Source organism: Tyto alba, unplaced genomic scaffold, assembly GCF_018691265.1.
Source record: "Tyto alba isolate M040663 unplaced genomic scaffold, T.alba_DEE_v4.0 Super-Scaffold_20000042, whole genome shotgun sequence".
In the NCBI taxonomy this organism is placed as follows: Eukaryota; Metazoa; Chordata; class Aves; order Strigiformes; family Tytonidae; genus Tyto; species Tyto alba.
This window is the reverse complement of record NW_024881293.1, coordinates 14,973,192-15,000,796: the sequence shown is the minus strand read 5'-3', so window position 1 is coordinate 15,000,796 and position 27,605 is coordinate 14,973,192. Positions and strand designations below refer to the sequence as shown.

The 27,605-nt window shown below is 54.9% G+C and overlaps 1 protein-coding gene across 22 annotated transcripts in view; it reads right to left on the bottom strand.

The window, feature by feature from the left end:
* Positions 1-27,605, bottom strand: part of TCF3 (transcription factor 3) — an 81,105-nt gene that overhangs the window by 31,728 nt on the left and 21,772 nt on the right. For 18 of the 22 annotated variants that reach the window (XM_042794138.1, XM_042794139.1, XM_042794120.1 and 15 more), the window contains exons 4-5: positions 7,995-8,068; positions 6,854-6,950 (exon numbers count right to left, since the gene is read on the bottom strand). In XM_042794138.1, the coding sequence (XP_042650072.1) occupies positions 6,854-6,950; positions 7,995-8,068 (171 nt within the window). The remainder of the gene's footprint in view (positions 1-6,853; positions 6,951-7,994; positions 8,069-27,605) is intronic. The other 4 variants (XM_042794122.1, XM_042794140.1, XM_042794141.1 and 1 more) reach the window with 1 other exon arrangement.

Genomic DNA, 27,605 nt, shown 5'->3' with positions numbered 1-27,605 from the left:
GAGGCTGCTCAGTTTTGCAACCTTAGCACGGGGGCCTGAACTCCACCCCAAATTTCAGAGCAGGTTCCCCCACTACAACCCCCAAAGTCGACACCCCCCCCCCCCCCCTTCCTGATGGTGCCGGGGGTCACGGTGCAGCATGACAGCACCCTGCCACCCTCGCCTCCAGCAATGGCTGGCCGCATCCAGCATCCCTGTCGTTTCATTTCAGAGGTTTAAACGTTAAGTAAACAAAGGTCAAAACGTCAGGGGACGGATCTCCTAAATGACCTGATTTTTAAAAGAGCTTAGCAGCTCTCTTTGCCACAGTGCTGGCAACGCAACACAAATAACAGGTTGTGGCATCGGGTGGATCGCAATTACTCCCAAACCAGAGGAAAACCAGGGCAATGCCCACTCCACCTCTCCTGTCTGCTAACACACTGCTGCTTCCACGCGCGGCTCGAGCGGCGAAGCGCCGAGCCAGGTGCCGCTGCCGTCACCAGATAACCTTGGGTGGCTGAGCCCCGGGGCTCTCGGCACACGCGGGAAGAGGAAGGACCCCAATCCAGTGCCAGCTCGGCCGCGTCACCCCACAACCCGCTGCCTTCTCCTGACGGTGCTTCGGGCCTCGCTCGGTTCCCGTGGGACAGCAAGCGTGCCCGGCACCAGCACCGTGCCGCGCTCGGGTCAGCGGGCATCCCGTGGGATGGGGGCAATTAGGAGAGGGAGAGCAGCCCCCAGCCAGCCCATCCTTTGTCACAGAAAGATGAAAAAGCAGCAAAAACGTCAGCAGTGGGAATTTTACATCTAATTGTCTAGGAAAACAAGGCAGAACAGGGAACTTTTCTGGACCGGAATGCATCTAGCCTATTGAAATAAAAAAAAAGGTCGCAAGCTGGGCCAGAAAAAGCTGAACTTGCCAGCAGAAGGTGCTGTTTCTGCTGCCAGGGAGATGCCAGCCTGCGCAGGCGGCAAACCCAGCTGGGCCAGGACTCGTTCCAGTTGCCCCTTTGAAGCCACAGCCCAGAGGCATCAACCAGAAAAGGTGGCAAAACCCCAGGACCACGGCAAGGACTGGGACAGAGGCAGATCTCGGCAGAAAACACCTGGCATTCCCCAAACACCATCTCGCTCCCAACCAAATGACTGAAATCCTGCAGACGGGTGTTAAAGGATCTTGGGGGCGGAGGGAACCTAAAACAAAAAACCTCAGAAGGTAGTGGGAATAAATCCTCTGAATGGGAAAGGCATTTCCCTTGGAAATCCTATCTGTTGGATTTACCTCTGCAATTTCTAGCATGTAAAGGGGAAGTGCGGTGGAGGGCACCTTCAGCAAGGTGCAGCCAGAAACTGGCTGGGAGCATTTGGTACTTCCAGCTCTTTATGGCATTGCTTTGCTGCGAGTCTTGGCATCCCCCTCCTGCCTTTTCCACCCCCGCCAGCTCCCTTCCCTGCCTCTCGCCTGCTCACGCTGCCTCCAACCCTGCTTAATAAGCGATTTCCCAATCTCTCTCCCTCCCAGCATGTTCTCTCTGCAGGAGCTGGCTGTGCCGGGCTCAGATGAAGCCTCCCCCAGGCCTGCCTTCACCCAGGGCTTTTGCAGCGAATCCCCCATGCAACGTTTATGCTCTCCCTTCCCAAAGGCAGGTTTGCTGCCGGGCTCAGAGACAAGGTGGCAGAATAAAAAACCCTTTTCTGAGGTTGCCGCCAGCTCCAGCAGCGGTAAGGTCTGGCCTCCGTGCCCAGGACCATGGCAGCATCTCACCTCCACCAGAGCAAACCACGCTTTGAAGTAAACTTGTGGGTTTGCCATTTCTTTCCCCAAGACAAGCCCCACTCACAGATGTGTACAATAAGCCAAAAAAAGGCGATTCAACGCGGCCTACGGGTTTTGCCAGCACCTGCCGGGAGGAAGGCTGGTGCTTTGCCGAGGGCTGTGCCCCACGCTCCTGCCAGCCCACGGGGAGTTCACACCGGTGCCCCCCACATCACCCCCTCCCCGCACCCTGAAACAGAGCCCCGGTGCAGCCCCTGGCACCCACCGCCCCGGCCAGGGCACAGCCCCCCACGCCGTGCTGCCCCGCGGCCCCGCGCCAGTAATGCCATTAGAGATACAGCCTGGGGAGAAAGGAGGGGGGGGGAAACATAACTGGGGATTAAAAGGGGAGAAAAAAAAAAAAAAAAAAAATTAAAAAACCAGAAGCAGTGACAAACCCAGTCTGTGGGCGGATTAAAACCATTGTCCAGGAAGAACCCAATCCACAACAGCTCACAATACACACAAAATTAGAAACACTCCTCTGAAAAGAAGCTAATTACTAGAAAGAATTGCTAGAAAGGAATCTGTTGTGGTTTATCAGTTTCCCCTCTGTTTAAGCAATCCCCCCTGCCTGCCCCCAATGAAGATGCACGCGTAAAAGCGGCAGATTTTGAAGACTGGTGATGTAAGACAAACAGAAAAGCCCTCACCCTCTGGGACGAGCCAGTTCATCACGGCGCTGTGTCCTGGCACCACCCCGGGCAGCCAGGGACCGTCCCTGTCACCTCTCCCCACCCAAAGCCGGGATGCTGAGACCTTGCCAGGACGTCACCCACCCTCTGGGGAGCAGCACCAAGGGCTCAAAAGTTGAAAACCTGGATGAGGGAGTGATGGAACTCACAGGCATTGCTACTGCACCCTGCCCATCGGGTTCAGCAACCCCTGCCTGGCAGCCTGGGGTGGTTTTTATTCAGAGCACTTGGTGGTATTTCCATTCACGTATTTGCTTACTTTTTGTTTTGTTTGTTTTAAATTTAGGTTATCCTGTCCGGTGCAATACAGGCCAGAGCTCCCCACCCAGTTACTCTTGCAGACATCTCTGGTTTTCCCCGCCACTTGTGGGGTTGAAGCTGCGGCGGCGAGGGAACCTGGGCTTTGGAAAGCATCCGACTGAAGATCACCCATGCACTGTCCCCTTCAAAAAGTGCATGAGCAGCGTCACCCACAGCTCTCCGGGAGCCCGAGGGCAGGGGAAGGCCAGTTCTGGGAGCAGCACCTGCAGGACCCGCTGTCAGTGCAGCCCTCCTCCTGCTCTACGCTCCAGGTGCCTCCCAAAGCCAAGCTCCCACCTTGCCGGATGTCACACGTTCCTCTAAAGAACATCCATAAGCCCCAAACACCACATCGGTGTGTCGCAGCTGAATAGAAACCAATACTTTTCCTTTCAAAGCATGCCACGTGAATTCAAACCCATTTTGGACTAGGCGGGCACCCTGTGATCTGCAGGGCCACCATCCCGAGTGGGTTGGACCGGGGCTACTGGTGGGTGACCAGAGAGGCAACCGTCCCTCCGGCCGCCCGCGCCGGTGCCTCCCGCCGCCGGCACGCTGTCCTTCTGGGATTCAATCCTTCCAGCACTTTGCACCAGATCTTCGTGTTCCCCCAGCTCCTTCCCAGGAGCGGAGCCACACTCCCTTCCCGCTTTATCTGAGAGGGGGACAAGGGCACGGGCTGGGGCGATGGCACAAGCGACCTGCGTGGACAGACAGGCAGGAACAAGAGGCAGGGATGCAGCCTTGCAGGGGTTTTGAGGATGTGCTGGCTGCGTCCTGCTCCCCCCCCCCAACTCAGACCCACTCTCCTTCTCTCCTGGGCCATGCAAATCCCTCCAGCCCTGCCTTTCTCATGGAGTTTTTCCGCTCTGGCGCTGCTCTCGATTTTCCACCCCCCCCCCCCCCAGCAAATACACCTGAAGCCAATGTCCTGCGCTGCTTCCGTGCGTGACCACCGCCGCTCGCGAGCCAGACGACCCACCTGCAGCCAGAGCTTCCCTGGCCAGCCCTGCGAAGCCAGCTCCCAGCGCAGGGACGTGTCGGGAAGAAATTTGGATGAACAGGCTTGCACGTTCCACTGCTCCTTTATCCAAACGGTCACTGCACCCGGCGGTTCCCAAATCCCTCTCCTCGCACCCCTGCTCATGTCTGATCAGCGCGTGAGTGGTGAAGCAGCTCATGCGGAAGGGGAGCGCCCAGCTGCCCCCCTGCTCCTCCTCCTCCTGCGCACCACAGCCCCAAACCACCGTCAGCCTCCAAGGGCTGGCGAAGTCTCCACCCTCAAAAGGACGCGACCACTGTTTCAAAGCACAGGCTGGCAGGAGTTCCCCGGCCCGCCGAAGGCTGGTTTGAGTGGGGCCTCCTTTCCATTTGCCACATACATGTGGAAATTAGAGCCAAAAAAAAAAAAAAAAAAAAATCACAGTTTATCTCCATTTCTCCAACAAGTGCTGCCTGGCCAGAAGCGTCCCTTCCACGCGGGAAGGGTGCTAATGCGCTTTGTTAGAGGAGGGCTGGCTGCAGCCTGCCTCTGGGGCGCTGCGCTGCCTCGAGAAACGCAAAAGCTGGAGGGAGGACAGGGGTTCCCCGAGGAGGCCAGCACCACCCCGGCCGAGCGGCAGCCAGCAGAGGCCAGCGCTCAGAGCCCGTGCCGACAGGGGAGGCCAACATGCACGTTTTCTTTTTGGGGCCCTTCATCTCAGCCTTCCTCTCTAGCTGGCCAAGTCCGTAATTTCCAACACAGATCATGTTCATCCTGGAATGTTTCTTCCAGCAGTTGCTGACCCTCCTTGAAGAAACAGAGGTCAAGTGGGAAAGAGATACAAATTCTGATTTTGGAGAAGGGCTTAGATGATAGCCTCATGCATCTTTTGTCTGCCCAGTACCACTGGACATGTCCATCCTAACTCTCCTCCTTCCCTCTCCTCCAATTTAAAAATTCACAAGTGACACAAGCTTGCCCAGCCCACTGCCCCTGAGGGGGACCTTGCTGGAAACCAGGGACTGGCAGCTGACATCTCCAAAACTCACCTTTCCCTCCTGCTTTGCCACTGCTTTTACACTACTGTATGCAAAAGCAGTATTTTTTTTTTTTCTGCTCTCCTTTTTCTCCCTTCCACTTCTCATTTTGCCACTTGAAAGGTTTTCAGAAGCAGCTTAGTAAAGAGGAAGACAAAATCTCACCCATGGTCTTCCTTCGGCCCATCCTTCTCAGCACACAAGCACAGAGGCAAAGCAAAACCTATTTATATATTTTGGAACCAGCTCCAGGAATTGGTGTTTTCTACTTCAGCCACGTTCAATGCTAGGAACAAAAGTGACTTTGAAATGTGAGGAGCCCCTGCCCCTCCTGGCTGCTCTCTCCTGGCCCCCCAGCTCTTGTTTTGGTGGTGGAGCTCCTGGTGCTGCATCCAACTGCCCAGGGCAGCGGCTGAGACCTTGCGCCAGCACCTGGGCCTCGGGCACGGTGCGTGGCCACCGTCCTGGGGGCCCCGAGCCCGCGGCTCGCCCCCCACGGCAGAGACAGCCGGTGGAAATCACCCGCCGGGGCGGCAGAGGCTCCACGTGCTGGGGACCGGTCGGGCTCGCAGCCTTGCCGGGGAGTGCCAGGGCGCTTGCCAAAGACCGGGAGCCCCGTCTTTGAGAGGAAGCCAAACACGTCTTCCCTGCACACATCAAAGGGGAAACCTCCGTGTTCCTCCTCGGGCAGCTCCTTCTCGGCTGGAAACTCTCAAGGCTGCCTTGGCCCCAGGCGTGGGACGGGTTAGGATGGGTCCCCCCCACGCACACACCCCCCCCCCATAAACCCTGCTGAACTGCATCAAGGCTCCCCTGACTTATTAAGAAACATCTCTTCTGCTTTGCTTACATCCTCCTGGGGCAGAAAATGAGAAGGAATAACCGCCCTTGCAGAGGGGCAGGGGGGAGCTGCTCAGAAATGCTCCTCCACGCCTGTGTGGGGCCCCCCAAGGGGCAATTAAACATCGTGTGTCTCCCGCCCCGACAGCAAGAGAAGCAAAAGAGGGGAGCGGAGCTGAGAGTGAGCCCCTCACCCCAGACACAAGCCAGGAGAAGAAACGCATGGCTGCTTGCTTCCCAGCACGACCCTGCTCCTCTCTTCCCCTTTCTGGCCAACTCTGCAGGAGGAACCTCCAATCGTGGTGGGGATTTTCTGTTTCAAACCCAATTCTCTCTAATCCCATCCTTCAAACTACAAGCAAACACTGCTAGCTGTGAGGCCCTGCCCTGACACTGCTCCTTCCACACTTGCTGGAGGGTTTTAACCATCACTGCGTGGGCAAAGGTGAGGAGGACTAACCCCAATTCCTGACCTAATGCCACTAGAGCTCTCTAAGCCCTTCAGGATGGGTATTTTCTGCTCTTAATCTCTCCTCCCACCCCCGAGCTGGGAGAGGTAACTGGGTAAATCGTCGTGCACGATCACAGCCGGTGGGGCTGGGGCCGCACAGCACCCGCCGGTCCCTGCGAGCTCCTCGTGCTGCCCAGATGCAGCGGGGATGGAGGAGCCGGACGGGGCTGCCGGAGCCTTGCGGGACACGAGAAGAGGGTCCTCCAAACCCCACCGCAGCGAGGGGAGCACCTCCAGCTCTCTGCAGAAACTGCACCGCCCCGGGGCTGCGAGCCTGGAAAGCAAAGCAGCCACGAGCCTGTTGCAAGACCTTAACGATGAGCCGCGTCTCTTCTCCCCCTCTCTCCCGGTGCTTTTCCACCCTTGATTCCCAGCTCCCAAGAGCAAACAGCCCCATCCCGTGCCAGCACGGACGGCACCAATCTCTGCTCTTGCCCCTGGGTGCTAGGGTAAAGCAGGAAAAATAATCACACAGAGAAAATACGATGGCTGTCATGCACGTCGGGCACTGATGAGACCCTCTGGACAGCAGCTCCTTTAACCACAGCTTCGTGAACACCTTCTGGAGCAGGTCCAGTGAGGGGAACGACGACACCAAGCAGTGCAAACGCTCCCACCACCACGTCCCATTCTGCCTTAGATTTCCCCGGCTTGGCCCGCACACCCACCAGGCAGCTGAAAGGCGCTTACCCACTAGTCCAGCTCCCAGGAATGGTGATGAAGATACGCTGCTGTGAGACGGCAGGTCCCTGTGCTCGCCGTAGTGGGGGCCTTCACCATAGCTCTGCTGAAGGAACACGGTGGGAGTTACTGCCAGGCGTGTGGGGGATGTTGAGCCAAACGCCAAAACGCAAGGCTTCAGAGCTCAGTCTCCCCCACAGCAGGAAGGGTCAAAGTCAAAGGCTCCTTGTAAAAAGGGCGCAGAAATGATCTTATCCTCACGTCAGGGGAGAGCAGGGCAGCGCAGCCGCAAGACCGCGGCACTGGAAAGGGATAATACGGCACCAAAGCCGGGGCGGACGGGGGGGGTTGCCCCATGCTGGCAGCTCCCAGGCAGTTTGTGCCTTCACCCGGCGGCTCAGCACCCACCAGGTGAGAGCCGGGCAGCCCCCTCCCCGACTCAGGGGCTGAAGGGGCGAGGAGGAGGCCTATAAAAATGAGAAATGACGCCACAGCGCCTGCTCTGCCACTGACCCAAGGGAAGGGAAAGGAGCCATTGCAAAAACGAATCACACAAACCCATTAAAACGTGAGCATCTGTCAAAACCACTCCATTTCAATTCAGTTACTGTCTTTTCTCGCTCCCCCTCCTCAGGCCCCAGATACGAGCTCTTGCAGCCTCGACTCCTGTGCTCTCCATCCCCGCCGAGGGCCCCCAAAGCCCCAGTTGGACCCCCGGGCTCCCCAGGCCGTGCGTGGTGGGCGCCCAGCAAGCTCTGCCAAAGGCACAGCCCATCAGGCGAGATCCCTCGACCCTCTCGGCTGTGACCCCATTTAGGGACCTCTCCCACCCCACGGCCAGGAGCCCCCCCCCCCCCTCTCCCCACGCCAAAGCCCAGCGCGGGGAGCCCACGTGGGGTGTGGGCCTGGGGGAGGATTTGGGAAGTGAAGGGGGGACCGCAAGGTAACAAAGCCTGGAAGATGGGGGCGGGGGGCCCCTCTCCCCACCCCACTGTCACCCCTGCAGGGTTAGCAGAACCAATGTCCTAAATGGGGCAAGAAAAGCTGTTCCAGGTTAGACCCAACCTGGCCACAAACACGTGTGCTGAGAAGCCACGGTAAAGCCCCCATTTATTTTGGTTGGAGCTCGGTGTTTGTGCTTTGTCCTTACCCTTCCTTGGTCAAATGTGGAGCTGTTTTGATCTCCCGTTCCCCAGGAACCTGATCCCGGTCTTTCATCCAAACCTACCGAAAAACAGGAAGAACAAAGGTTACTCTTGCTTTATCAGCAAAGCCTCAAAGGTGTTCTCGCAAAATTAACTCTTCCTTCTACAAACAAAACAATATTTTCATTAATAAACCACTTCCACTTGGCGTGACCGATCTTCCCCTCTCCCTCCTCACCTTCCTACTCCAGCTGGGAGTTTATTCCACAAACTTCAAAGCAAATCCCACCACAGCCTGGAAATGCTTCAAAACACAGGACAGTGGGAAGAGGAGGAACAAGTATTTTAACTCGCTTTATTCCAGAGAACACGCATGAACCTCTTCTCCCTGAAGACCGATGGTGAAGAGAACTAGGAAATAAAAACTCATTGCATCCATCCCGATGCTCCAGTTGGACCCAATTTTTGTTCGTGGTGCTGCTAGGTCACAAGACAAACTGCTCTTCATTGCACCCAAGCAGATTAAAAGAGTGGCCAGACCTGGAAGAGCCTCAGATGGGAATTGCTGGGCGTGCAATGTTACCTGTGGCTCAGTCATGGTTGTTCTAGGGCATCTGTTATTTAAGTCCCCTCGTGCTCCTGCAGAGGCAGGTGTGCTGTCCGCATGGCTGACCAGAGCACGCTCCCACCCATCTCTGCTTTAGCCCTCCCAGTTGTATCCCTGGCAAAGGGGATCTGACCCAAAACAGCAAGGGACCCAACAGGATGGTTTTGCAGCGTGGCTGCACACAGACTGCGGTAGGAAATTGTCTCCTTTCGTCACCTGCCAGGTCCACCCAGGCCGCGCTGTGGGCCACCAGCACGAGGCACCCAGGGGAGACGGTGAACTTCCACCGGGACCAAAAAAAAAGCCCAGGGAGTCACATCAGCAAAGCTCTCGCAGTTCAAGCTGGTACCACGACTGCACGGAAGAAAGCTCTCCTAGAAGATGAGCCTCGCCTGGCCTCAGCAGCAGCATTCCCACCCGTGCTGGTCTGTCTCCTCTGCTCCGGCGGGGGAGCAGCAGTTGGCATCTCCCCATTCGAAGGCTCGTGGGGGTGAAGCCAGGGATCGAGAGGGAGCCGGGCGGGGTGGGGGGCTTGGGAGGTGCCACGCCGATACTGCGACCTCGGCTGGGGAGGAACCCCAGATCTGCAGGAGGCCGAGCAGCGCGGATGGCATCGCCCCTCTGCCTCGTCCCACGGAAACCCCAGTCCCACCGTGGCAGCTGTACGGCCACGCTCGCCACGGGGCAGCACAAGAAACCTCTCGTAGTGGCTCCCAGCAGCATCCAGCACCACCCTGTGCCACCCCCAGCGCCAGGGGGGCTCTCTGGGCACCGCCTGCCCCCCTTGCACCCGCTCGTCCAACACCAGCGAAGTGCCAACAGCCGAGGTGCCGGCAGGGCCTTACAGGAGATTTTCTTTCAGGAGCAGAGAACCCGCTCGCGGCAGCGGTGCCGGCGGAGGCGCAGGACGGTGGCGGGGACAGGGCTGCTCGCGGGGGCAAGGACGTGGCGGGGGAGCAGGGTTCTAGGGCTCACTCCAATTTCATTTTAGCAAAGCTGATTATTATGGCAAACACGCCGTGTATTTGTCTCCTCCGCTCCCCTTACTGTTCATTTAACCAGAAACTTCTTTCAAATTACATCCTTCTATTTCTGTGCCTTTGTGTTAATCATTTCCCCAGAGAATTGGTGTTTAATTGCTGTCTAATTTGCATAATTATGCATATTAATCTCCACACCTAATGAATATTCATAATTCTCATTTAGATTTTGTTTTCTAATCAAAAATTTCCAATGTGATTACTGTGCAGAGCAGGGATAAGCCTCTAATAATACCTTGGATACTAGGGAGAATTACTGCCAATTCTCCCACCTCCTACTTCCTAGAATAAACTTTTGCTTTGCTAATGTGTTTTTCTAAAGTAATTCATCTGCATACCCTGCAAACACCAACGGAGATCAGGAGGCAGAAATGCTCCTTCTATTCATTTTGCTTTCACGGGTATTTTTCAAGCTCCCCAACGGTCAGGGCGAAGACATGAGCAGGACCTGCAGCCTCCGACATCCTTGGCGAACTCACCCCTCCGTGCTGGAAGGACGAGGATGGCGGCACCAACCAGGCTTTGGCCGCGGCCGGTGTCCCCACGAGGCGCCCGGGGAGCCCCAGAGCCTGAGGGGAAGCTGAGACACGGGGGGGTCCCGATCCCCACACCCATCCCTGCACCACACAGGGTGGGAATTTGTGGGTGCTGAATCACCCTGCCCTCTCGCAGAACCACCCGGTCCCGTCTCTAACCCACCCGGCACCAGAGGAGCATCCCCAGGGCAGGCTGCACCAGGAGAGGATGCTCCGAGGGGCAGGCTGCAGGGGGGGCTCTGGAGGGAGTTTGGGTGCCTGGAAGCCCAGGATTAACTTTTTTGCCAAAATAAAATAAAAATCACTGCCAGGCCTCCCCAAGGAAGGAGGGCGGAGGAGACAGCGGGTGGTACAGGTGACAAAAGCTGAGGCCAAGAGGCTCAAGGGTCCCCTAGACGTGGAGAAACCCTCCGCATGAGCTACTTCCCCGCTGCGGTGCCGCCAGCGCTCCCCAAAGAGGAGGCAAAACCACCCCGGGCGCGCCGACGGCACGCACGCACCGTGGCAGGCTGGGGGGGACGAGCTGATCTCCCGGAGCGTGTGAGAGCCCCGCGTACCCCTCTTTCCCCCTCACTGCCCTGGGGGGGATGAGCCCCAACACCCTCCCCACACCAGCCAAGTGGGAGCCGGGAGGGAAACCCTGACCTCCTCCCATCAGCTCTGCAGCACGCAACTGGGCTGCAGGCGCAGCAGCCGCCAGATCCTGCAGCAGCAACCCCAACCCCCGGGGAAACCCAAAAAGGCCTTTTTTTCCCCCTCCAGGCGCTGACGTTCACATGGTCGTGTGGCTGCCAAGGTGGGGAGGTTATCACTCTCCCACCCGAGCAGCTCTGGACGCGGCCCCGAAGGCTCAGCTGCCTCTGAACGTGCTCGGGCCAGCGCACCGCTGCGGGCCAGCCCGCTGCCCAGGGTCTGCTGGAAAAAGAGGTCTCACGCCTTCCCTGTGCTGCAGCCACCGGCATGAAAGGTGCCGGCAAAAACCGCCCATTTTCAGCCCGCAGGTGTTTTAAAGAATTCAGGGATTTCTGGGATGAAGCCAGGAAAAAACAGACTGCCTGCTTTCGACTTCTGGCGCCTGTCCTACACTCAGTGCCAACCTGCTCTTCCTTCCCTTTGTATCCAAGGATCGAAACTTTGGCAGTAAACGCCCTCTGCCAACCCTGTGAAAACACAAAAGTTTGGCCAAAGGCAGGTGCTTCCGGAAAAGCGCCCGGCAGCAGGGTTTTGCTCCACTCACACTACAAAATCCCAGAAGGCGGTGCCACCACCAAACGCCATCCCACTTCCCCAGCCCGCGGTGCTCACCGGTGCTGCCCTCGAGCTCAGCCCTCCCACGGGCACCGCTGGCACCGAGCAGCCGGGCTTGACCCAGCTGGAGGAAGGGGAAGGGGAACGAGCAGAAGACGGGGAAGCCTGGGGGGGAGAGGGACAGGGCTCAGGCAGCCCCATGCCGGCATCCCCACGTGCTCGCCCCGGGGGTGCTCAAGCATCCCACCCGGACCCTTTTGTCCCAGCAGCTCGGGGAGGCGAAGGCAGGAGCCCAGGGCACGGGCAGAAGCGCCTCGGGCGAGGTGCTCCCTGCCTACGGGCACTGCCCCTGTGCTGCCGGGCTCTCCCGGTGAGATGGAGATCCCGCCGGCACTTCCCTCGCCCCCCAAATCTGCCTCACCCCTGGGCACTGATTTCTTGCGTTAAAACACACACGGTCCCGGGCAAAAAAAAAAATCATAAATCCAAGTCACCAACCGAGATCGTGTCAAAACTCACGTGACAGGCAGCTGAATTGTGTTTGCACAAGTGAGCTTAATTCTGGCATATCCCAGCTCCTGAGTGCTTGGCTTTGCAACATTTACAACCCTCTTCCAGCACAGGGCGGGTGTGCAGTTTTAGAGACGCCCGTGCGTGCACGCAGCTGTCAGGAGCCAACTTTATTTTAAAATAAACCTATTTTCCAACTAACCAAGTTAAGGCACACTTTCCAATTCAGAAAAGACAAAAATAGGAACTACCTCCTCTCTCCATTAATATAGTTATTAAAAAGCATACAGATTAATTGTACATTTTAATAACCCTGATCATGAATATTCATAACACATTTCTTGCTCATGTTCTAATTAAAACATACTAATAGAATAAGATGTAGCTGTCAGACAGTAATTTTTTTTTTTTCCCCTTACAATTTTTGTGCCTCAGCTAAGAAGAGCTGATAGACAAGAACAGTCCTAAGCTCTCAGCATGGATAAAAATAATTTGTCCACCTTTAGTCTCAGCAAAAAAGCCCTTCACCCGATAACGAGTCACGGCAAAAGGATACACACAAGTGACTGGTGACACAGGGCACCGGGAGCTGTTCCCCCCAAGGAGGAACAAAACCACTTTAAACACACAACTCTTAAGCAAGAGAAGGCATCAGGGAGGGCGTAGTGTTTTCTGCCCCATCCCCACACCCAACAGCCGCTCACAGTCCCTCCTGCTCAGTTCCCGCTTCCAGCCCTCACCCACGGGGTCCCCACGGCACCAAGGCAGACGTGTGGCCTCTGCGCCCAAGCCAAGGTCTTTTCAAAACAACCTCGATCCCTAACGATTCCCTCGTGAGCAGAGCTCAAGGGGCGGGCAGCCGTCTCCCTGGACCCAGAGGACACGCAGGGATGCAGAGCAGAACGTTTTGCTCTCGAGACCTCTCAGACACTGTTTGCGCAGCAAGATCCAGAGGTTTTGTTCTTAAATCCTGCACCAAGGGATGCCTGGAGGAGAACGCGCGCTGCCGCAAAGCTGCAGTCCGGCAGGCTGAAATGACTCAAAGGTGCCGAGTCTACAGTGTCAGGAGGAGGACGCCGCAAGGGGACCGTCACGGCAGCCCCACGGGTGACAGTGGGGGACGCTGCCGGGGATGCTGCGCTGCTCAAGCTGCAGCTGAGCTGAGCCCTTCCCTCCCCAGGGCCGCCCCTTCCTCCACAATCTGCCAGCATCAAAGCACCCTCCCTAATCTGATTCCCATCAAAATGACTAGGCTAGACTTTTTTTTTTTTTTTTTTTTTTTTTTAAGTCTATTAAAAATATTTAGGCCAAGCCCCTCGTGTGGCTGGACAAGGTTTGGGAGCTGCCGCAGCTGCCGTGAAGACAACATCTTCCCTTTTCGAGGGTTTACTGACCACAAGGTGCCCGCAGCCAGGCTTTGAAAGCTGGGTGGCAAATTCAGCTCTGCAGCTGCAGTAGCACCCACGGGCCAGAGCAGGACAGGGACATGGTGGCAGCCGGGAACAAAAACTCCTCAGCCAGCAGCTCATCATCCTTATGTTACATATCCACCTAACCCTCGGCTAGCACCCAAGCCACCCCGGGGGAAACGTGGGGGACCCCGCTCCCCGCCTGCCTCCGTTGGAGCTGGGTCAGCACAAGCCGCCGCGGAGAGAGGCACCAGTGCCACCGTAATTTGATTTGAAACAGAGGTGACAGAAGGCTGCTTGATAAACACTTCCAAATTAAGCGGCTTTGTGTCCTAATCGCTCTGGCGATCAGCCTCACAGCAAAATCTCTGCTAGAAGGGATTTGAAATCAATAAAATTAGTCGACTAGTAATTAGCTCCAGTCCCAGTCAAACTAGCAAAGTTGTTTTTCCTGGCGAGAGTTGGCTCCCCGGACCCGCGCATCACCGCTCAGCGAGGAGAAACCCCCTGATGCATCTCGGCACCCTGACATTCCCGGGAGGGGCCCTGGGCGCAGGCAGAGCCCCTGCAAGGGGAAAAGCGGGTGCTGGGAGCGGCTGCCAGCTCTGCCTGTTTATTTACCAGCCCCAGCCACCCCCGAATAGGAAAAAACAGCTGTGAATGGAAGGCAGCCGGTAGCTGTTTACAGGACGTCGACTGTGGATGGGACTATACAATTTGTTCACTTCCTTTTCCCGGCGCACGACAAAACAATTTAAAAAAAAAAAAAAAAAACCAAAACAAACAGAAACAAAAAAAAAGGGGGTTGGAGGGAAGTTCCCCAAAAGCAAGAGGTGCCAAACACCTGGAGGGCAGCACGGGGTCCCCGGCGATGCCACCCTGGTGGCCCCTGCTCACGGGGCAAAATCTTCCCAGGCAGGGGAGCTCTGCTTCATCCCCTCCATTGCCTCAAAACCTGAGGTGGGACCAAAGCTGGCTGGCTGAGATAGCGAGGCTCAGCTTTTCTGCTGCCTGGGGAGAAAGAATTTCAGTGGATCTCGCCTGAGAGGGGGTGGCTTCGGGCCTTGACCGCGCAGCCCATGCTGCGCTGGTGGCTGCCACAGCCCGGCCGGGGCCGGGATGCAGCGTGGCTGGACGCAGGATGGGACGGCTCGGATGAAGGCAGCCGCTTGCTGGGATGTGCTCCCCGAGTTGGAGGGGCCGGGGGGGTGATCCCCGAGGATGAGCGCCGCTGTGTAACTGCCTCCCAGGCAGCGAGGTGCCAGCCCTGAGCGGAGCCACCCAAAGCCGCCGTGTCCCTGCCCCAGGGGAGGGCATGGGGCCACGCCGCCCAAGGAGCTCGCAGCTCCCCAGGGCCCAGCTCGGTCCTGTTCCTCCTCCTCTGTGCTGCCACTTCCCAGCCCGTCCAGGAGGAGCAAACGGGCTGGACAGCACGGTGGATGCTCCGGACCACGACAGCCCGGCGAAGCGGCGGGCAGCGACGCCGTCCTCCAGACCTGGCACCCAAAGCAGGGACACGTACAACTGCACCAGCACATTAAACAAACAGGTCGCCTCGGAGCCCGCTAACCCAGATCCCTACAAGATACATGGGGCAGATTCTGCCCATTTATCTTTGTGATGATGAACGCACCGAAAATTCAAAGCCAAAACGCGCACATCCCCCCGCGTGGGCCCCCGTGCCCCTGTCCCCAGGAGGCGCCCGCTGCTGCCTCCCTCCTCCCCAAACACACACTCATGGACAATTTTGGACTTAAAAAAAAAAAAAAAAGCTGATGCCACCACTTTGGTGATCATTAATTCCTCCACTTAGCATCTGCTCTGACATCCCTGTGCTGTACTGTGGTTCAGCAGTTTCTGCACAGTTCACACTCAGAGCTGGGTTTTAGGAAGTGGCTGGGAATGGGGAAAGATGGTACCAGGCCGAGGTTGGGTCCAAGCCCCATTGGCTTTGGGTGAGGGATGAGCACGGAGAGAAATTAAACCTACAGCCACCACAAAAAACCAACCAAACAAAACAAAACACCAAACAAATGCCAGAAAAAGGGGAAAAAGAGACAAAGAAGTATTTCAGTTACTCCTGGTCTTTTGGAAGATGGTCTGGGAGATGATGCACGTGGCATTTCAAAATGAAGCTGCATTCACAGCCTCTGCTGTGGGTCAGGACAGTGCTTCGCTCGAGTGCCACAGCCCACGGGAGGCTGCAACTGTGCTCAAAGGACAGGGCAGGCTCCAGGGCAGCCCCTGGGCTGGTTTCGGGGGTGTTGAGGTGACATCCCAGAAATGACCCAAAAGAGTAAAACAGATGTACAAAACAGTGCCCAGCACTGGGGTGAGGAAGGTTTGGGGGAAAAAAAAAAACAAACAAAACAAAACAAAAAGCCAAAACAAACAAGCACGTTCAGCTGCCTTTCATTTTAGAAACAAGTGTTTGCAGATCTTACATGAAAGTCCCCAAGGCGTTTTGGGGGGTGACTTTTTGGTAATCAAAATGAGTTTGCCTGCTTAAAGTCATAATTAAGGAAATTAATCACCTGGACCAGCCCAACCCTCATCAGAGTCTTGCAAATCAACCGCACAACAGCACCAGTGGGGAGACAACGCCGCACCACGGCACAGCCACCGTCACCAGTGTCCGCGGCGTGGCCAAAGACCGGACCCAGGGTCCCGTGTATCACACCAGTGGCAAATTGCTGGGCTACCCTCCCCATGGGGGATAGGCCAAACTCAACCAAATTTATTAAACTAACTAAAAAACCCCAGTGAGACTGAGCGAAGGCAGCAAGGCCGTTGGGCCTCCCAAGCACGGGGAAGAAACCTGCTCCCTCCAGCGGAAAAGCACGGAGAGCAGGGACAGTCCTACCTCCCAGCCCCTAGGAAAGCCAGCAAGATGCCACAGGGAGAAAGAAAACAAACCTGTGACGACAACCAGAGGGAAGAAAATAAACTTTAAAGCTCAAAACACTTCCCCCAGCTGTAAAAACAAAGGCACAGCAATGACCAAACAAGAGCACAAAGGAGCAGCATGATGGAGGATAACACAGGGCTCAACCAGTCGATGCTTTCGAAAGGTCAGCAGCCTGCGGGACAAACCCACCGTGTCCCTTGTCCCCAGCCTCTCTGGGACTAACCTTCCCCTGTCCCTTGTCCCCAGCCTCCATCCAAACCCAACAGCCCATCCACACTCTGCAAGAAGCAGGATGTCAAGAAGGGTCTAAGGGAGAAAAGCGCAGGGAAACGGACCAAGAATAACATTGGTTTGAGTCAGACCGGTAACAGGTGTCAGAGAATTCATTTTTTTTTCTTTGCTAGCACCTCAGATCAACATGTATTTTGGAGGAGCAGCTCTGCTACCCTCCTTGCAGATGGAAGCAGAGACCCAGCGTGAGTGACAGCGGGAACCCCACTGCCACTGGGCAGGTAGCCCTGTGGCCTCACTGCACCATGACGTGGCAAAGCTGGGCTGTGGGGACCCTGGAGGGTGGGGGAAGCACGAGGGGCTACCCCAAGCCCTGGGCATGAGCCCGTGTCTGCAGATGAGCCGCCCACAGCTGCTGGGAGCAGCTTGTGCTGCAACCAACCCTCCAGAAGAGCAAGGAGGTGGCTCAGACCCGACCCGGCAGGACCCCCCTTTCAAGCAGGGTGCCACAAAGCACCTCAACCCTCCCCAGACTGCTTTTGAACAGGGGCCTGGGGAATACACCCACGCATGGAAAGCGGGCTCCGAAACCCCCGGGCAGAGAAACACGGCGCTGGCCACCAGCTGCGCTGCCCCGTCACCTCTCCAGCCAGGCTTCCTGAACACTGCCAACACGCTGCTCCTCGCTTCTGCCAGGCATGCAATTTGAAAACGGTTAATTCTAGTAACCAAATACCAAAAGCCACGGAGCGATGAGCAGTTACGTCCTTGGCCTGAACACCAGAATCGTGCCACTCAGGAGCCCTCAGCTTGACGTCCATACATGTGTCTGTAGGACATCCGAGGGCTCCTGGGAACCGCGATCCTGCAAACAAACTCAAATGCGAAGACAGCCCTGTGGAGAACTTTTACTCATGTTCCGCATCACATGCATTCAACAACATCAACATGCTTGCTACCACAAAACAATTTAAATTCAGTAGATACAGGCTTATTCGCAAAGCAAGGGGTTATATTCCATTAAACAGAAAGCTTTGGGGAAAAGAGCAAGAGTAAATCCACATCCTGTTTTTTCCAGCTCATTTATTTTACCACAAAGTTGCACACTCATGAAAGATGCAGACACTCGACTCTAACGCACGTATTGTTGTCCAAAGAAAGAATTCATTTTGCTGAGCGCGCACAGCAGCCCGATGCCAGTGAGGAATGAAATACGATGGCTGCAGGTCCCCCGAGACACTACGTATTGACCTTTCGTATTTCACAGGCAGTTGTGGATTTTGCACATACGCGCAGATGCATGCAATAGGCACATACACCCCCGCTACTTCACTTAGAAGCAACATATATTCTATTTCCACTCTGATTTGCATCTTTCCAAGTATTGTTTAATTTGCAATGTAAAATAAAATTACAGTATCAGAGATGCAACCAGAATACTGTCCTTTTGCTGGGGAACAGAAATCTTTCCCGCTTGGTTTCCATTACTCACCAAGCAAGAAAATAGGGGACAAAAGCCTGTTTACTTATACCTGGTCAAAAAAAAAAAAAAAACAACAAAAAACAAAAAACCACCCAAAAGTCTGCAAAAGAGACATTTCAGATCAAACAAAAACTCTTTCCTTGGTGGCTTCCCTGGGCCATGTCCAGAGAGCAGTGCCAGCCGTGCGTACGTGAGCCCTCCCAGCCCACCACCACCACCGCGCTCCAAAGCCAGCAGGTAGGGAGGCCAGAGGCAGTTAAAAATTAGACAAATTAAAGACTGTTTCCAAATAATGTGGAAATTACATGGGGAAACGGCCAACAACACACACACACACAATCACAGTGGCCTTGGTAGTTTATTTGTAAGTCTTTTTCCAGGGAGAGGGATTGTGGTTGAGGACCTGGAATGCTCTCCCGCTAGCGAGCCGGCACTTCCCCGAAAACTTCCTTGGAGCAAGAGGCAAAAAACAGATCCCAAAGGGGAGAGGAAGGCTGAAGCAAACGCGCATCCAGGAGTGTTTATTCTAACCCCAACTGCAGGGGCTGCAATCCTGCGGGGTGCTGGGCAGCGCAGGATGCCCTGGACCACACAGGATGCGGCCGCAGGGCTGGCTGGGGTAGGCAACGTGTTCACCCAGACGATGATTCAGCCCACAGGAAGGATCATCTAAGAAGAATTGTTCGGCACAATGAGAAAAACTTTCCCAAACAAAGTGTTCTCAACACCACCTGCCTGCCTGCCTCCCTCCCCGGGGCCGGGGCAAGCCCTCAGCTCCAGCTTTTGTTTGCAAATAACTTCAAGACTATGGTCGCCACAACAAAAGTTCGTCTTTTCACCTTCTCTTTTCCCCGAGACGAGTGTCGCCGGGTGCGCAGCGGGCCCACGGCTGCGATCCTGTGCCCCCCTGAGCGAGCTGGTGGGCACTGCAGAAGCCACCAACACCTGCCTGGTAACAACCCCCCCCCGGCCAGGCGCAGTTACGCTGCTGTAACTGCAGGATTGCAAACTTCACTAGCTGAATATGCCCCAAATATAAAAGCCAGGCTTACTAAGGCATCCCTGAAACAAAACCAAACGCCAGTAGGACACAAGGTGCAGAGTTTTGGGGATAACCGTGCACAGCCAAGGAGTTTTCCCACCCAGGCACCAGTTTTTACAGAATTTGGTCAACATGACACAGCATGGTGAGATATTTACCTTAAGAACAGTTGAAGGACAGATGTGACCTATTTAGAGCTCTGCCAAATATTTCTGTAATTGAATATACCATCGATTATTTAAATTGCATTAAAGGGGTCTGTATTCGATCTACTTGCTACTAAGCAGCACCATTTCCACGAACCACAACTCTTTTTTTCCCCCTCTTTAAACTTAAACATTTCAAGATGTTCACTTGTCCCTTCCTCAGCGAAGAATCCACATCTTTGCATAACTATGCTCCATGCCTTCAATTCCCCTTGTACCCCTAAAGCCAAAAGGCCAAGTCACAGGAAGACCTTACTCGAAAAAAAATATAAAATCATCAGCTCTGTTTTAAGGTCTACAGAGGCTTATGGTGTAGATGGCACAGAGCCCATCAGGCAAGGTCTCAACCAGCCTCCTGACCTCTGTAGAAATCATGATGCATTGCACCGCGGGTTTAAGTCTGTCAGGGAGCCTCTAAGACCCTGTTTCTAATCACACGTTGGCCAGTGGACACTGAGAAGTTGCTCCAGCCCTTTGTGTCCCGATTCCCTTTGTCCATCAAACCGCATCGCAACATCCATCTCCAAGCGGCGCATCAGCCCAAACGCTGCAGAGAGATTAAGGGACCAAGCTGGTGGTGGAGGGTTGGGGGGTTTTTTTTTAACAAATACAGATCTGCCACCCGGTCTGGTTCAGCGTGTAGACGAGTCTCTGGGGCCGGCTCAAGGGCTGGGACAGGAACGGAGGGCGGCACGGCTTCTGCCGCCAGCAGCAGGGATGCATTCCACGTTAAATCAGCCGTGGAGGTAAGGGTGTGAAGCGTCCAGCTCAGGCTGGGAAGCGTCACCCTCAGCAGACACCTACTTCTGGACTCCTCCTGCACAGGGTAGGTCTCCAACTTGCTTGGACAACAAGGATGTTGCCGAACAAGCGGGAAGGGAAGCCCGTCCTTACCACCCCTTTGTCAACAGGCTGGGCACGCCGAGCCCTCCCTCCCTCCCTCCGTCCCACGGCGGGGCCCGCGCTGCCGACCTTCCCGACAGCTTCCCCTCTCCCCGGGCAAACACGTCAATCCCACGGATGAGGTGCCAGTAGATGGCACTCAATGTGTAGCACGGCTCCGGTTTTCTAGGACTAACCGACACTTTTCCTGCGTGCACATTTCAAACCATTTCCTGGGTGCAACTTTAGCATCATTTAATGACGGCTGGTCCTCCTGGGTCTGATCTCATGCTAAACAACAAAAAAAAAGCACCTGAGAAAAACCCACGGCGCAGTTCCTAGGAAGCCCCGCAAAGATCTCAGGCAAGCAGATTTTATTCTTCTATTACAACACTACAGAGCAATATTTCACCTAATTTACATCTTTTGCATTACCCTGGGCATGCACTGACCCATCGTGTGGGTAGTGGACAGGTGATGCAGCACTGCCAGGAAGGGTGGGAAACAGTTTTCTCCCCCTGCTCTGCAGCCAGCGTGGCAAACCCACGCAAGCATCCAGCCTGGCTTCGTGCACCCTGCCCGAGCCCTTTAAACGCTCTTCACATCAGTGCTGCGTGCTATTCAGAGAAATAATCTGGAGACAAAAAGAGACCTATTAGATTATCTTGTCTGTGTCTCCTCTACATGATGTTTTGTTTTCTAGTACTTTTGTCTAGACAAGCAGTAACACTTCTTATCAGGGATACCAATATAACTGTCTAGTAAAATTGACCATTAAGAAGTTTCTCTGATATTTTGTTTAAAGCTTGCTTTCTCTTAACTGCAAGAAGCTCAAAAGATTTTTTTTTTTCTCCATGAACAAAAAGCACCGTATCAGTGCCCAATGCAGAAGCTCTGATTGTCTGAAGGGGCTTAAAAACCTGGAGCTCCACAGTTTGTTGCAACAGTGAGAGTGAAGCCACACGGATCCCGGCCGGGCTGGGTGAAATGCTGTGTGTGCTCAGGACGAGAAGCTGCTGCCCCACAGAAAAGTGGCTGCATTTTCAAATGCAACTTTGAGAAGAATATATATGTATAAAAATGGGGGGGGGGGGGAAAGCAAGCTGCTCCTAGCCTCTGTGCTGCAAGGAAGATGTAAAGGACCAAAGCCACCACCGAATGACCGGACTCTCTTGAGCACAGGGGCTCTGCCAGCAGCTCCCACCTCCGCTCCTGGGAAGGCCCTGGGCCACCCTGGCCGAGACCAAGCTCCCTCCAGCTCCTCACTGCACCGGGCTCACGAGGTGGTTCAAGGCGTTGCAGCACTCGCTGCTCTGGAAGGAAAGGGCGCTTCTCGCCCCACATCTATCTTGAGCAAGTTCTGGGACTCACCGAACTTTCCAGGGGCGGCTGAACGTGTAAGACAGCAGGAAACCCAATGAAAATCAGTTCCCCATTTGGAGCACAATGTGCCCCAGAAGCCCCCAAGATGGGGCAAGCCAGGCCGGACGGGAAGAGGAAGACCTCAGCCAGCAGCAAGCGACTGTCAGTTCAGCTGTTTGCAAAACCACAGCTCCGCACCTCTCGCCTTTCAGGTGACGCGAGAGCCCCATCTGCTTCTGCCACCGCGGCAGAGGGAGCAGGTCAGAGGCTGGAGGGAACAACCACCTCCATGCAATCTGCCTTGACTGCTCCACTGGAGCCCCCAAACCCCAGACAGAATTGAGGGGAAAACAAGCCGCTTATAAACCTCTCTGGTGCCCGGGATCTATCACACTCAAGGGTTTGTTTGTCCAGTTCCTGCCCACACTGCTCTGATCAGGACAAGGAGCACACATCTACCTCCGGTGATCTCAGGCACAGAGGTTTAACTCTCTCGTGGGAAGCGAACTCCGGACTCACACAGTTTTGTCCATCCTGCACATTCCCCAGTATCTCAGCGACATCCCAACGCTTCAGTCGCATCCCAGGGAGAACCCTGTCCACTACAAAGCACACGGCACACTGCCTCACTTAAACACGAGCCCACGTTTATTTAAAACTAAGAGGTGTAGGTTTCCCGAACAGAGAAGGGCCCCTGTAGCCCACCTCATTTCAAATCAAGCACTATTTGTAGTGATTTAGATAAACTGGTTTCTCTCAAGTTAAAACTAGATACCCACAAGTTGCTCGAATTAAAGCAAGACCATCTCCAGAGAGCTGGGCGTGGGTTCAATTAGTTTCTAAAACCACTTGAAATGGAAACCATCCTCCAAGCCCCTTGTAGGGCAAGAAAACCCCTCATCCAGGTCATGCTACCCACCCAGCTACATCAGTTAACTGTGCCAGCTACTGGCTCGCAGCACGGGGACCACGGGTCACACTCCCTCAAGAAGCCGTCAGCTAACAATTAACTTCATTGCATGCTGGAGCCAGCCTCCAGCTACATGGCCTTCTCTTCTTGCCATGCCACTCACTGCAGCTTGCTTTAATAGGTTTTAAGAGACTTACGTATACGTTATGGGGGAAGGCAGGGAAGCAGCAGAGAAAGATGAGCTATTCTTGCAGAGACACGCATCTTGCTCCCAAAACAGGATTTTGTGTCCTCAAGCAGCATTAACGCTCTCTGCTCCTGCCCAAAAGCAGAACGGTACTGAAAGGCAGGTACTCAAGAGCGTGGGAGGAGGAGAGAAGGATCCCCGAAGACTTTCAGCCTGACACACCAGCCCACCTGCCTCCAAATCCCTCGAGAGCAGAATTCCAACCAATCTGCTAAAAATTATTCCTTCGCACTCCATCCTCCCACTCTCTGCCAAAAAATCCGAGTGCTGCCAGATGTCTGGCAGGAAAACCTACCCCAGAACAGCTTCTTCTGGGATGCCATGTCCATAGAGTAGCTGGCAGCTGAGGAGCTCAGCGTCCCTGTGCCGAGCGGTCCGAGCCCCAGCGCGCTCCTCCCGGGAGCTCCGGGGAGGAGCACAGCTCCCGGTTCCTCCGTCCCTGCCCACTCCGGCCTGCCTTTGTTTGGGGAGCTATAAAGGAGTTCACTCTGAGGACAGGCAAAGGCAGTTAAAAGAAAGTTAACGAGGTTTATGGAGTGGATTACGTTTACCAGGGAATTTTATGATGCGCTGCCCGGAGAGCACAGAGCAACTCGGCAGCATCTCTTCCACGCTGGGTTTGCTCCCAAAGAGCCCTCAGACAGCCTGCGAGCACCCCGGGCCATGGGAAGCGCAGGGAAAAAGCCACCTAAGTGCCTCCATCGTGCTCTTATCCACGATGGTATCTCCTTAAGGAAAGCCCTTTCACAGACCAGGGTCAGGGCTTAGCTGCACCCCTCCTGCTCACAGGGCTCCCAACCAAGGCTGCAGCGGTGCCTTCTGGAGCGGTTCTTTGCCCTCCAACAAAAGCCATCTCCACCCAATCCTGAGCGGCTCTGTTGTGGTGATACAGGGTATTTCTTTGGCACAGCCCCGGTCGCTGTTTATTGTCTCGCTTTCCTTTATCTGCAGATCTCAAAGCATTTTATAAATGTTAAACCTCAAAGCCTCTCTAGGGAACAGAACTGTTTCTAGCTATTGTACATATGGAGAGACTTGCCCAAAAATTAGGGCAGAGCTGGAAATGCAGCAGCAGAGACCAGAGCTGAGACAGCCTCTCTTGGCACGAGATAAAGCGACACAGATTATCCCTTCAGTACCTGCGTGGACAGACACATCTCCAGCTATTAACCCACATGGTGTCGAGCCACCTCTTGGAACAGGCACTTGGGCTCACCAGGTCTGAAAGCCTTGCACACTGGATGCGCAAAAATCTTTACAACTGGCAATCCAAACCACAACGCCTCACTAATCTTTCAGTTTTCTTCTTTGGGTAAAAAAGCACCAGTCCTACAGTTTCAACTTTTTAGAAAATTATTTAAAGAAAACAGAACAAAAAACCACAATGCTTTTAAAAATACAAAGCAAGCTGGGGGAGAAGTGCTGTTCTCTATTTTTGAGTTGACCCAGAAGGGCTGGAAGAGGCAACGTGCTGTAAGAGATGCTCATGCCTGGCTCTCCTTGCCATGTGGCGCATGTCCTGCTGTCAGAGGTCCTAAGCTGCAGTGGTTTCACAGTGGGGAGGCACAAATGGCAGCTCCCCATCTTTTTGCTCAGCTTTATTTTCCAACTTCAGCTGAAAGGAACCTGAGGAGTGGTGGCAAGTGGGAATCCGGTGCCGTCCAGACTTGGCTTTTCCCACCGCTCCAGGGAAATGCTGCGGTAAGCCGGATGGGTATGGGAATCATACCAACGCTTGACTCGGGAGCTCACTGCCTGTAGGCTCCAGCTAGGGGAGAATATCGAAATAACCAAGCATCTGGGATGGGAAGGAGCCAGCACAAGGGTGCCCTAGCCAGGGGAAGAGCCACTTGAAAACTTTGTGGGAACAAGAGCAAGCAGCGGCGGCAGGCAGCCTAGCAGCCAGCATGAGCATCCTCTTGGATGCACAAGCTCCTGTGCGACCTGAAACCGCTCTGCTTGGGCTGTAAAGGCTTTGGGACCAGCTCTGACAAGAAGCGAGTTAAGTGCCTGGCCCAAAGGATCTCCGATTTTGACTGCAGCAAGCAATCTAGAGAGGACCCCAAGAGTTTGCTGTGAGTTCATGGCTCCGGACATCAGTTCTCTGAGATGCCTCAATTCCCAGGCCCTTCTTGGAGCATCATCTCTCCCCAAGCCCAGGATCTCATGCAACACCGCCCTGGTTTCTGACCAATACCTAGTGCTATTGCACCACAAGAAACCTGGAAAAGCAAAGCCAGCTATTAAGAGCATGTAAAAACCCCACAGGACAGAATTCAGGACTCGTTTTCCACTCTGAGCTGCTCACATCTGAGTGGCATTTCCAGCACGGCAGAGCTCCATTTGGATCAACTTCACGCTTCCCTGCGGAGCTGGGCAATTCCTGGAAAGCCAGCACAGGGAGAACAACCCCTGTGCCACCAGCCCTGAAAAGGAAGAGAATCAGAGACAGGCCAGGCAATCACCAGCCCCTTCCACTGCTTCCCTGGAGCCCTGCTCAGGAAGGGTCCAGAGCCAGAGGGGCTACGAGGCAGATTTGACCAACAGGGAGAGGATAAGCAAAGGATTGCAGGCACCTCAGCTAGAAACAGCAGAGTAAAAATAAACAAGGTTTTGACTTCTGAACTAATAGAAACCGAGAGGACTTCTGCAGGATCTCTGCTGACCACAAGGCAGCAAAGACTTCTTCCTCCTCAGCTGTTTTGCCCCTGGTCGCTTTTGCAGGTCGTGGCTGCAGCCGCTCCAACCTCAGCGGCTGCTCGTTACATCACAGCTGAGAAACAGCTAACGAAGGAAAAGCAGATGGGATGGACACCACCAAGGCTCCACCTCAGAGCATCCCACTCGGCCAGAAGGAGAATTCAACTAAACCAAACTCAAAGTGGGAGTCTTATGCCCCAATTTCATGCAAGACGACCCAAAGCAGACCTGGGTTGTTCGGGCAAGGAGGAGCTGCAGACGGCAGCCGTGGGGGGCCCTGGGTGTTGTTCCCCAAAGAAGCTCAACCTGCAGGTCCCTCCCAAAGGTTCAGGTTGGCTGAGTTCACCAAACCACCCGCCCTTCCCCTTCTCCCCATTTTGCACACCTTTACTACCCACTGATTTCCCGGGAAGGGCTTAATTAAAACTAATGACTGCTGGGTCTTGCAGTATCAACAGTGAATTAGCTGCAGGCAGATGGACAAAGAGGAGGGCGACAAGAACCAGGAGAGCTCCAGGATTTAGGGTGAACACCGCCCAGATGGGACCGCTGCCACCAGGACAGGAGCTCAGGACCATGCCCACCACTGCCACATCCTCAGGGCTGGATGTGACGCTTCCGACAGCGTGGAAATGGCTTTCGCCCTGTGCAGCCCCGGGGCTCAGGTGAGACTTTTGGATTGCTCCAATTAACCCCTTCGGGGGGGCAGCGAGGAGAAGGCTGAACCGGAGCGTAAAGGTGCAATCCTGTGCTGGTGGCCTGGACAGGACCAACCCTGCACCTGGGAGCACAGCACCCCGAGGCATCCGCGGCACGGGTAACTCCTGCAAGCGCACAGGCGCTTGCCGCCCCGTTAACGGCGCTGCCGGAGCCTCCAGCCTTGGTCCTCAGCACCTGCGAGGCCGACACCAGGCCCGCTGAGAGCCGCTCCTGCACTGAAAGGTGCCCCAGCCCTCCAGGGCACAGAGCCTGGCTCTTCCTGGGAGAGTTTTTAGGGTTAAAGCAACACCGGTAGTGGGATTGTCAGCAGCACAAATGCACAATCAGGAGGGGAAGATGTGGGGGGGAAAGCATCCAACTGGCGAATATAATACTTGGAAGGAAAAGCAGATTTTAAAAAAAATAAAAAATGAGGGGGTGGTAAGAAAAAAAAAAAAAAAAATCTCAGGAAGTCATCTAGTCATTCCTGCTCTTTGCTCAAACAATAGACTCGGGATGCTGGCTAAGTTATAAATAATCCTGCTGGCTACACAACACAAATACAAGACAGGAGCAGGGTAACTATCGGCTCGGTGGAAAGTGAGTCACTACCTTCTTACAGCATTCCCAAAGAAGGGCAAACGCCGCGGCCCCGATCCCGCTCGGCAGGGCTGTGCCGGTGCGTGCGGGAGCCCCGCCGGCCGGGACCTGCGGAGCAGCTCGGTGTTTCGGGGAGCCGAAGCCCGCACGGCTCCGAGACACGGGCCCCCTGCACCGCGGCGTGCTCTCTCCAAACCGAAGCAGACCGCGCAGCCCGACGCTGGGCCGCCGTGGCAAGACAGCGCTCAAATTGGGGAAAATAATGGGAAGCCGCTAACTCCGCAACATCCTTCTCTTTTTTAGAAAGGAAGTTGCCATTGCGAGACTACTTGGCTGAGCCGTTTTCCAGATTGCTGCTCCGCAAGCTGAGGGCGAGCACAGAGCTGAAGGAAGCCAAACACCTCGAGGCGCTGGTGAAACCGCCCCAGGGAGAGGCATGCCTGCAAGGGTCTCTGCCCTGAACGCGGCACTGGAGGGCACGCGTGGCCCCTCTGGCCTGGCAGCTCGCACGGGAAGGGAAGACCCATCGTGTGGGGCACCCAGGACACTGTTGTGGTTGCTCCGGGTCTGTGGCCGACCACGACGCGCAGCAGCCCTTACACCAGGCCTGGGGTGCCGCACGCGTGGCCATCGGAGCAAGGAGCCCTCATGCCGAGGGTAACCGAGAAAGGGAAAGATCATCCCAACTGGAGACTTGGATAATTTGGAAGTGACATAAATTCTCCTTTTTTTTTTTTAAAAAAAAAAAGAAAAAAAAAAAGAGCTTCCTGACTTGTTATTCCATTACCCAAATCTGGAAATGTAATCATATTAGTTCAGCTGCATTAACACAACAAAAAAGCCCAACAAAAACTGTCTTAAAGATCGAACTGATCTCCAAGGGGCCAAGAGAAAGGAGAACAAAAGTCAGAAACCTGTGGCAACCAGCTCCCCCTGCGAGCGCCGTGGCCAGCCCAGCACCCAAGTGATCCTCCAAAGACAGATTCACAGAGGCAG